At 39.1% G+C, this 12,014-nt stretch overlaps 1 protein-coding gene across 2 annotated transcripts in view; it reads right to left on the bottom strand.

The window, feature by feature from the left end:
- The window catches only part of esyt2a (extended synaptotagmin-like protein 2a), a 54,588-nt gene that overhangs the window by 18,817 nt on the left and 23,757 nt on the right, over nucleotides 1-12,014 (bottom strand). For both annotated transcript variants that reach the window (XM_083525632.1, XM_083525631.1), the window contains exons 7-8: nucleotides 4,719-4,774; nucleotides 2,810-2,930 (exon numbers count right to left, since the gene is read on the bottom strand). In XM_083525632.1, coding sequence (XP_083381758.1) covers nucleotides 2,810-2,930; nucleotides 4,719-4,774 — 177 coding nt within the window. The remainder of the gene's footprint in view (nucleotides 1-2,809; nucleotides 2,931-4,718; nucleotides 4,775-12,014) is intronic.

Raw genomic sequence — 12,014 nt, 5'->3', positions numbered from 1 at the left:
TGGAAAACATACAAAAACAGAGTTGTGAGAGTGTATATAAAGTTAACTATATAATATGTAGAAAATTTGGGAACCAAACTATGTACAGTGTCTCACAAAAGTGAGCACAACCCCCACATTTAAGCACAATTTTAGTATCTTTCAAATGGACAATACTATAGAAATGAAACTTGAATATATATTTTAGAGTAGTTAATATGTAGCTTGTATAGCAGTACAGACTTACAGTGCTCCATTAATAACTCAATTTACAGCCATTATTGTCTAAATAAAAACAAAAGTGAGTACACCCTAAGTGGACATGTCAACACTGTGTCTGAAGTGTCAATATTTTGTGTGAGCACCATTTTATCTAGAGCTGCCTTAATCCTCCTGGGCATGGAATTCACCAGAGCTGCACAGGTTGTTGCTGGGATCCTCTTCCACTCTTCCATAGTGACATCGCAGAGCTGCTGGATGTTAGACACATGGCACTTCTACACCTTCCGCTTGATGATGCCCCACAGGTGCTCAAAAGAGTTCAGGTCTGGAGAAATACTAGGCTTCTCCATCACCTTCACCTTTAGCATCCTCAAAAAAAAGCAGTTGTCATCTTGGCGGTGTGTTTGGGGTCGTTATTACAGTATTTCGTTATTACTGCTGTTCGGCTCAGTTTCTGAAGGGACGGTATCCATGTTTCCCTCAAAGAACTGCAGCTCCACAGTACCAGCAGCACTCATGCAGCCCCAGACCATGATGCTGCCACCACCATTCTTGACTGTAGGCAAAACACAATTTTCTGGGTACGCGTCTGTTCTGAGTGGAACCCATCTTGGAAAACCTCCGTATGACCCTGGTCACTGTACTGTAACCCAGTTTCAGGGTGTTACCGATCTTATTATAGCAAACACCATCTTTGTGGAGAGCAACAATTCTAATTCTCAAATCAGAGAGTTCTTCGAGGTTCCATTTTACACATCCAGTGGTCAGTATGAGAGAATTGTACTCAAAGCGCCTAATCTTAACTGCTCTAATACAAGATGCACATATTTGGTCCTGTCATAAATATGGCATGTGGCTTTGCATTGATAAGCGACGTACAGTACAGCTGTTATCACTTAGAGTGTACTCACTTTTGTGAGATACTGTATTTCGTGCGTTTTTTTTTTTCTTGTTTCACAACTTCATTTTCTCATGATTTTTTTTCTTGTGATCACTACTTATTTTTTCTGTGTATTCGGCATAAGAGCATGTTCTAGAGGCAGCATCATGGATGATTACACTTGATTTTACTTTGATCAGGGACTCCGTCAAACTGAAACAGCTCGGTGCCTGTGAGTGACTGACAACTTTCTCGGACTCTCAAGTTGTGAAACACTTGAGAAGGAGGCTGTTGGGTCTGCAACATTATCGTTTTTCTGTTGGAGTGAGTCTCTGATCAAAGTAAAAGCAAATGCAATCATCTTTGATGCTGCAACGATGCTGCCTCTAAAATATGCTCTTATGCAAAATACACAGAAAAATGAAGTACTATCAAAAGGGGGAAACAATGTTTTTTATGTCAAGATGATAAAAAAAACTCATGAAAGAAGATCGTGAAAAAAAACAAACAACTTATGGCGAAAAAAATTTATTGAGTTGTGATCAAACAACGGCGTAAACAAACCACTATAGGATGAAGAAAAGAAAAAAAACTGGAAAAGGTGGGGCGGGGAATTTTAAACTTAAACTAAACTCAAAATTTCGATAGTCTTATGAAAGTTTTGTGTGTGAAACTCAAACATTTATGGGGGTTTAGCAACAAGGAAATACTTATTTGTAAATTTGTGTTGTCTTCCGATATTCTGAGTTTTAAACTCGGAAATTCCCTGTCCCTCCATTTCAAGTTCTTTTTTAAAATCCGATATTTGCTGTAATACGTTGTTGTTTTTTGGTAGAAACCCCCCCCCAAAATGTGTCAGTTTTACACACAAAATGTTTATAAAAAAAAGTTTATTTAACGTAAATGTGTGAGTTTTTTTCTCGAAATTTTCCTGCCACTTTTTTTTTTAATCCCATAGTAGCCCTAATATGTCGTCATATAATCATGAGAAAATAAGAAAGAAAAAAAAAATATTCTAATCCTTGGCCTCTTAGGACTTTTGTACCAAACGCATTTTTGGAACTACATTTTTTAAATCAGGAAACTTTGAAGACAGGAAATGTAATTCTCTGATTTGAATACAGGGGGTGGTATAGGACAACGTTCGCCTGAACTTTGAGCAATGCAACAACCCTACAACCAGTTTTGCATAATATGCTAATCTTGTTTTTGCCTACTGCTCCTAGGGTTTAAGCCTAAAATTCAAAACATACCAAAACCTCTAAAATAAAAAAAATATATAAAATCCACTACTTTGTATAAAAACACTCAAGACATGAAACCTTAAAAATGATCCAAACTTGCAACTCACTTGCATTTAAAAACACTGTGCCTCATTTTTCATGCTCGATATGAACCAATTTATATATAAAAAGTTTCTATAAGCAAGTAACAAATAATTATGAAGAATTAAGATCTGGTTCTGTGTGGAAAATACTTGAATACAAGTGCATTTACACACAAGCAGACTAGATAATGGAAAATTCATATATGTCTAATGTCCAATCGAATCACGTGCAACGGTGTTAATGCAATTTAATAAATTAATTGTGCTAGTACACATTTTTTAATAGTTACACAAAATAACATTTTCTACCGAATGATTTTTATATATTATTAGATATAAGTTTCATTTAGAAAATAGCACTAAAATAGGTTTATCATGTGTCGAAACACGTGACCGGATACCTTTGGCATTGGGAAGCGTAACTTGGCCAGTTGTGCCTCTCCCACCAGTGGAATGGTGATTCTGTGGGGAAGCACCAAGTTACTGCAAATAATATCCTCTATCACACCGTCACATACTCCACTGCGAAACACAGAGAGGGAGGGAGAGAGAGAGAAGGATAGAGAGGGAGGGGAAGAGAGAGAGAGTCAGACTGATGATATACTGCAACATGAAGAATTCAATTCCATTAATTCCAAGACATTTACATTTACACATCAAAAACACCACTTTATCCTACAGTTCTTTACATCTCTGTTATCAGTGCCACTACCACTGATATCAGATTAGGAAGGTGGGTCTCAATTTGTATACAGGCAGTCTCCAAGTTACGATGGTCCCACTTACGATTTTTGATATATTGTAATTGTATTCAATATTACATTTAATATTAATTTTCACTTTTTTTTTTTTCTTTTTTTCATTTCGCCTTGTGAGTTCAGTGGTTTCAGTGTTGGAGTTTTTTTTTCTGTTTTTTTGGTGTTTCAAAGCCTCTTGTCTCTCCTTTTTATAGTCACCCAAGGACACTGTAACAAAGTATGCCCGGCTCCGCCCTCCACTCGTGAACGGGGGTATATCTCCATTCTAAGTCGGGACTGCCTGTATATGGATATAATCCTCCTAGAAGACTAGAAAACCCTCCTAGGCTTCTCTAATTTGAATCAAGCTAAAATGTACATTATATAATATCTGCACTATATTCAAACTACATGCCCCTGAATAGCACATGTGCAATACAGTAATCCCCCGTTTATAGCGATGGTTACTTTCTGAAACCGCCCGCGATAAACAGACGCCACCCCAAAAACGCTATTTTATTTATGCAGTACTGTATTAACATTTTACTTAATTTTATAATCAATCATTATATTTTTACTATTAGTTATGTGGCAAATGTAATTCCGCGATAAACCGGGGGCGCCAGATTCTAAACCGCAGTAAAGCGGGGGATTACTGTATATTGAAAAAAAAGAGGACTTGTGACTGCTTCATTTATTTGGGTTGCAGTTTCCTAAACTGGCAACTAGAGGGTGTGTATCAGCATTTTTTAGTGATTAGTAGGTATTTTTTTGTGTGTGTGTGTGTGTGTGTGTGTGTGTGTGTGTGTGTGTGTGTGTGTGTGTGTGTGTGTTAAAACCCCGCTTTCTTTCTGGTTCTACACGAACACAAACATTTACAAGCTTTACATAACTTAAAAAAATGTTAATTCATACAAGAAAAGACAGAAATATAGAAAGACAGACAAAGACACAAAGAGAAAAGCAAGTATAAAAACAAAACAGTGTCCATGAAAGGCATATATAACCATTTATGGGTAAGAATTCTGAAATCCGAGTGTGACGGGAAGAGAAAGCCAGCAGCACAAGCCAAACCACCACCCAGCCACAATAATCACCACACACACACACACACACACACACACACACACACACACACACACACACACACACACACACACACACACACACACACACACACACACACACACACACACACAGACAGACAGACAGACAGACAGACAGACAGACAGACAGACAGACAGACAGACAGACAGACAGACAGACAGACAGACAGGCAGACAGACAGACAGACAGACAGAGAGAGAGAGAGAGAGAGAGCTGGCAGGAGGTTTGGTGATTGATGCAAAAGGTTCCTCTCTTGGTGTGTCTCTCACAGGCAGAACAACAAGGAGAGCAGCATATCCAGGTGTTTTGTGTGCTATATTGCAAAAGTTAAAAACTATGAAGTCAGTGTTCCTGTTTCTGCCTCGGGCTGTTTCCCTGACAACGACGCAAACAAGAAATATGGCTCTCGTGGGTTGAATTGACTGTTGCCCAAATAAGTACAATGCAATAATGGAAAATGACTCACTTCAGTCCTGGGATGTCGAGCATGTTAGTCAGACCTGTCCAGTTAATGTCCAACAGCTGAAAAACACACACATACACTTAAGAATTCATTTTTACTTTTATATAAACAGATACAGACTATTGTAGCTTTTTATTTTGTCTGTATTTTTTTATTTGTTACACAATCAATTTGGATAAGAATTTAAATGTATATTAAAACACACCAAGTAATTGGAGCAGATTTGTTTTAAGCATATTGCCATATAAGTTGGATAATGCTAACAGCAAGTCTGTAGTTTATTCACAGTTTATTCCTCCAGTGTAAAACCTAAAAAAAAAAATAAAAAAAAGACAAGGACTTTTTTAATTTCAAGCTCATTTTACAACACAGTCCCAGGTTGAGCACCACATCAACGCCAATTCCAATATGCTTCAATGTTTAATGTGGCCTTAAACACCAGATGTGTGTTCACACAAGATTCTTTAGGGCTGAAAATCTATAAAATGACAATATTTGTTCTATATGGAATTTCAATCTAAACACTATATGGCAATTGCAGCAGTGCACAACACTGGATCAAAAAACACATTGGATTACTGAAATCTTTTACTCTCGTTTCAAGGCTGCAGCTAACCACGCTAGCGGCACAAACAGCGTGCACGCCGAGAGAGCCGGAGAGGTAAACACGTTCACCATCTTGGAGCATGAGGTGAGGAGGGCATTCAAGAGAGTGAATACCAGAAAGGCAGCAGGACCAGATGGCATCACAGGTCGAGTTCTGAAAGCCTGCGTTGACCAGCTAGCACTGGTGTTTACTGAGATATTCAACCTCTCACTGGAAAAGTCTGTTGTCCCCTCATGTTTCAAACAGTTCACCATTGTTCCTGTCCCAAAGAAACTACGACTATCGCCCTTTAGCCTTGACCTCAGTAGTGATTAAGTGCTTTGAAATACTGGTCAGAGACTTCATCACTGTATGGCTACCAGACACACTGGTACAGTTCGCGTACCGCCAGATCCGTTCTACTGAGGACGCCATTGCTCATCTCCTCCACACTACGATGAGCCACCTGGACCACAAAAATGGATGCTGTTTGTGGACTACAGTTCAGCATTTAACACCATAATTCCCTCCACACTCACACACTTGGAGGTCCTGGGACTCAGCCTGCCGCTGTGCCAATGCATCTCTAACTTCCTGACAGACAAACCACAAGCCGTACGGGTGGGCACACACACATCATCCACCCTCACTCTCAGCACTGGAGCTCCCCAGGGTTGTGTTCTGAGCCCCCTGCTGTACTCACTGTACACATATGACTGTGTGGCCACTTCCAACTCCACCACCATCAAGTTTGCTGAAGACACTGTTGTGGTGGGCCTGATCTTCAACAACGACGAGACGGCCTACCTACAGGAGGTTAAAAGCCTGGAGAGATGGTGCCAGGAGAACAATCTTCTCCTGAACGTCAGCAAGACTAATATTGATATTAACTAAGTTGATATTGGACTTCAGCACGAAGCAGGAGTGGTCATACCAACCTCTAAACATCAACGGGACCCCAGTGGAGAGAGTGGACAGTTTCCAGTACCTAGGTGTTCACATCACACAGGAACTGTCACACCAATACCCTGGTGAAGAAGGCCCGGCAGCGTCTGTACCATCTGAGACGCTTAATGGACTTTAAACTACCCTTTCAGGTGCTAAAGACTTTTTACACTTGCACCATTGAAAGCGTTCTGACGGGTAGCGTCACTTCCTGGTCACTTCCATTTCCTGCATGGACAGGCGAGCCCTCCAGAGGGTGGTGCGGTCAACTGAACGTACCATCCACACCGAGCTCCCTAACCTGCAGGACATCTACAGCACAAGGTGCAGGACCAGAGCCAGGAATATTGTGAAGGACCTCAGCTATCCCAACAATGGACTCTTTTCTTTGTTGCGTTCAGGGAAATGCTTCCGCTCCCTGAAAGCGAACACAGAGAGAATGAGGTGGAGCTTCTTTCCACAGGCCATTCGGAGTTTAAACCAGGAAACACCCAGGATCTAAAAACTGGCCCACTCTCTCCATCTTCACACTACGACTCTTTAAACTCTGGACTGTCACTTTAGCTCTGGACTCGCACAGCACAGTGCGCTTTATATTTTATACCACACCATACCGCACACAGACACTTTATGGACAATCACATAAACCACCTTAAATTGTTTACTGCTTTACTGTTTACTGCCATAAGCATATTTTGTATATACACCTATTTTCTCATATATATCTTTATATTCTCATATTTTATATAGTTTTATACTTTATTAATCTGCCTTCCTTTTCTTTGTTTTATTTTTCTCCCCATCCTATTCCCTTAGGCCGGACCGTCGCAAAAAGCATTTCACTGCATGTCGTACCCTGTCGTATGTATGTGTATGTGACAAATACAATTTTATGCGATTTGAAATGTATTTGAATAAACATCAATAGGATTAGAAATGACTTATCAACAACAATATCAATTTTTTTTTTTTAACCAAGTACAAGGAATAAATGCTTAAATGTCTGTCTACATTGGTCACAGGAATGGTGCATGTGTTTTGCTGCACTTTGTTTAGTATAGAACAGGCTGTGGCGGTCAGTGAACTTTATTTTACTAATACAGTACGTGGACCATAAGATATGGGCTTTTTGAACATCCCATTTTCACATTTAGTCCCCATTTGCTGTTAGGATAACCTTCACTGTTCTGGGAAAAATGTTTCACCAGATTTAGAATGTGCTCGTGAAGATTTGCGTGTTTCAGCCACAAGGGTGTCAGTGAAGGCAGGTACTGATGTAGGTGAGGAGGCCTGGGGTGCAGACAGCATTACAGTTCATCCCAAAGGTGTTCAGTAGGTTTGAGGTCAGAGCTTTGTGGCAGGCCACTCAAGATGGTCCATTCATGACCCATGGCTTTGTGCACAGGGGTGTCATGCTGGAACAGTTTTAGGTCTTGGATTCAGGTGAAGTGGAAATTTAATGCTACCACATTCAAAGACATACTACAGAATTAGGTGTCTACAGCTGTGGAAACAGTTTGGAGAAGAACCTTATATGGCTGAAAAAGTAATATGTCCACATACTTTTAACTATAAAAAGCATCAGTTAAAAACTAGACTTCGTCCAGCATAAATGACTAACAAATCCATTGCTGTTTTTTTAATATTATTATAAAGGCTTCATATTTGGCTTAGCAGTAGAGACATTTAACAAGCTTTTTTTTTTTTTTTTTTTTACTATTCAACATTTCTTTTTTTAAACAAATAAAAAAAAATACAAAAATAAATTCTTCTCTTGTCAGCTCTATAATTGTGCTGTGTGCACATCTGTTCATGTCATTTATCAGTCCTGTCATTGTCTATAAAGAGCACAGCTCGGAAACTCTTTGTTAGATGCCCTGACAGTTTAATGTCAGGCAGCAACACTGGAGTCATATTTCCCCCAGGATAAAACATGATAATATGTATACTGTTTTGAGGGACTACTTTGAATGTTGAATAGAACAAACTGATAATAGACAAGTCCGTGTCCCTGAAACTCACTTTCCATACAAACATAATCCTGTGACCAGGCAGGATTTACAGCAGGAAATGCATTTATTAACAAAATCCCTAACTTTACTGTGAATGAGCTGGTACAGGAACGAGAACATTAAAATGAGCGCATTAATATAAACCTACCATTTATTTTACTGTTGAAAATATTTTAAATTGGGCTGCTAATGGAAACGAAAATTCAACTGTGTTGGTGTACAATTACAACCGCATGAGGAGTGATACCACTGATGACACAGCCTGCATGTTGATTGGTATTTCCGCACACCCAGTGTAAAATGCTTTCGTGCTTAAATGTAAAAGCAGCTGAAAGTCTCAACTTTTATATATAAAAAAATAAATAAATAAATTAAAAAAAAAAATTAAAAAAAACACACATTTCTTACTTAGCTGCTCTTTATGTACAATGCATACAGAGAACACTGCTACTCTTCCACCTTTCTTGTCCAAATCATGTTTTACCATTTACCGTATTTTCCAGACTATAAGCCGCTACTATTTTTCCACTCTTTGAACCCCGCGGCTTAAACAACGAAGCGGCTAATTTATGGATTTTTCCTGGGTTTTTTCCCGGTTTCACAAGCCAAAAAACTGAACCCTATAACATTAGACCAATGAAATTGCCGAACGGTTCAGGTGAACCAATGAAACTCTTTATAATAAATCAGATGCGCTCCCACTGAATCGGGCCGCACCACATCATAAATATGGATGATGTTCCTCTGACGTTTGACCTGCCGCTCACTCGGACTGTCAACAGGAAATGTGAATCATTTGTCACGCTGAAAACAACCGGGCATCAAAAAACCGCACTTCACCTGTGTTCTGAGCTGCACGGCATTGGGAGAAAAGATTCACCGATGGTGATTTTTAAATGCACGACGATGCCAAAAGAAAAACTCCCGAGAGAAATTGTTGTGAAAGGAAGGAGGAAGACAGTGAACAATGACTTTCTTGGTAGGCTACTGTTTAGATACAAGCCGTGTAACAGACACTGTCTTTCGTTAAAGTTCATTAGTTTCAAAGTAGAATTTCAATGCGGCTTATTTATGTTCAAAATAAAAAAAAATTTCTTATTCAGTGGGAGCAGCTTACATTTGGGTGCGCTTAATAGTCCGGAAATTACGGTATATATTTATTTGAGCTGCACCATTTTTTCTTCATTATTCGTCCAAAACAAGATCACAGCAATACTTAGAATCATTATCACAAATGATAGAAAATTGATTCGACCTTTTAGGGGTGTACAAAACGTCATTTCTTTCATGTTTTCTAGAAAGACTTGAGTAATATTACATTAGCTAAAATAACTAGATATTTTATAACTGGATATTTCTCTGTATGAATGCTCTATATTTACTATGAACTTTCGCTTGTACTATAAACAAACCGTTTGGTTATAGTATAAATATAAATGTATATTATAATGTAAAATGCAGCCCTTGGTTTAGTAATACATCATAAGTACACGTTTGGCTTTCTCCTGTTCATTGTCTACACTAAAGTGTTATTTTCCGGTCACGGCCTGTCAGTATTCACTAAGGACCATAGTGACCGCAGCTGTCTTTTACCTTCCAATTGTCAACTGTTCAGTTACAGTAAACCTGTGACCTTCCTGTCAGGTCAATCCAGTTTCGCAATTCTTCTTTGACCATGGTCCCTTACGAGGGAAAGGTCCCTTACGAGGGAAATATCAAGATCCGTGACGTCGGAGTGATGTGGGGCCGCCTTCCCGTGGGCTCACCACCTGCAGGAGGGACCGTAAGGGACGGTGCTGTGAGGATTGGGCAGCAGTCGAAGGCGGGGGCCTGCTTAGACTGCTGCCCCCGCGACCCGAATTACGGATAAGCGGGAGAAAATGAATGAATGAATAAATGAATGAGTCAAAGTGGTGCTTTGGCTTTATCACTCACTGTGACCTAATGCAACCTTAACAATCAAACAAAAAGTCATGCACCAACATCTTCAATTCAATCGTTGTTACTTTGGCACTTCCAGTAAGAGAATACTGACCGTGACCAGGTAACATACAAGTCATTACTCCTGCGGTTATTATCAGATTGCTCTCTTTGTCGAAAAAAAAAATTACACGCCATTTAATCCAGAATAAATCTGAGCAGTATAAATCAGTGCATAAATAAAAGTAGGCAGCAAATACATATACACTGGTTATAAACCTATTCTCCTATATACCTTATAGCAAATTGTTTTTATGAAGTTTTGGGTTAAAATAATGAAATCTATTAATAAAAATATAATAATTTTATAATGAAGTAAAATGTTATTACAGTACAGTACTGTATACATAAAATGTCATTTTTGGGGTGGCGTCACGGTTTTATCACGGTTTTTCGTTTATCGCGGGAGGTTTTGAAACGTAACCACGGCGATAAACGGGGGGTTACTGTACTAGTCTTAATGGTAAACTCATAACTGCCCAGTGCAAGATGACATTCCCAATAAACAAATAAAACAAAGTCAAACATGTCTACATCCAAACATTTATTACAAGGAAATAAACGCACATAGTCTCCTTTATCCCCTATATAAATCATTAGTTTAATTATCGTTAATATAAACTGCATGAAATCGACACTTCCATTTCCTCTACTTGTTATGTTTTTGCAGTGCAGGTTGAAACCACATCAGCCAATTATTGTTAATGTTCTTTCAGAAAACATGCAGTTATTTGAAGCAGCAGGTGTCAAACCTGTCTTTGCTCATAACTTTGAAACCGCATGTCAAATTTTCATGTGTAAGAAACACTTAGTTAGGAAGTGTAAGTGACGTAAAATAAATGGTTATATAGGATTCATCAGGAATAAGCCTTCTGATTTAGCTATGACCTACTGAGAATTCGCTCTGAACAGACTCTGTAAAGCTCAGGCAGGAACCAGTGCCTTTGGCAACCAAACAAACAGCTCAGTGTGAGTGAATATTTGAGTCACGGGACAGAAACCGCCACTGTAAATGACCACACTACAAAATTAACAGGCGCTTACTGTCAATTACTATCAAATTTTAGAACGGACATGAAACACGAAGACACAAAGAAAAAACAATGAGTTTGTTTGTTTTCGAAAACAAACGAATGCTCACTAAACCTTATTTCTAAACTAGTCTTTTTTTTTTTTTTTTGCTTCGAATGTTGTGACTGCGATACACACATCCAAACACAGCCCAACATTCGTGCCACACCCTAATGTGCTCTATAGTAAACACCCAACCCTTAAGGCAGGGATGAAACAACACACACAAACACACAGTAAAACATTCTTCACCATACATGGGCATGCCTGCGACGCTCAGCCTGTTTCCGCAGAGACAGCACAGAACACTGAAGAGCTTATTACTGGATTTTGCTGTGCACAAATTGGGAAGATAAACAGTACTGGCAACACAGATCCCTTGCACACCACATTATATACAGCAAACACTTCACAAGCTTCAGGCCCAGGCCATTCTGACTTGTTAGTATTGTGTTTGTGCCATGAAATGTTTCATTGGCAGCACAAATAGTTCAATTCTCAGCACATAGGGTCTATTAACAAACAACAAAATAACGTTCTACCATATAAACCCATCCTTACAATAATTCCACCACCACCATAATAATCATCACCACCACCATTAATTCCAGTGGCTGATCGAACACTTAGAAAGTGGGCTTTTGTACCATAATGATGATTCTCTATGTCAATTCCAGTTGACCTCAGATTCAAATTCAAAACACA

This window comes from Silurus aristotelis (assembly GCF_946808225.1).
Source record: "Silurus aristotelis genome assembly, chromosome: 22".
In the NCBI taxonomy this organism is placed as follows: Eukaryota; Metazoa; Chordata; class Actinopteri; order Siluriformes; family Siluridae; genus Silurus; species Silurus aristotelis.
The sequence above is the reverse complement of the archived record's forward strand: the minus strand, read 5'-3'. Positions and strand labels throughout refer to the sequence as shown.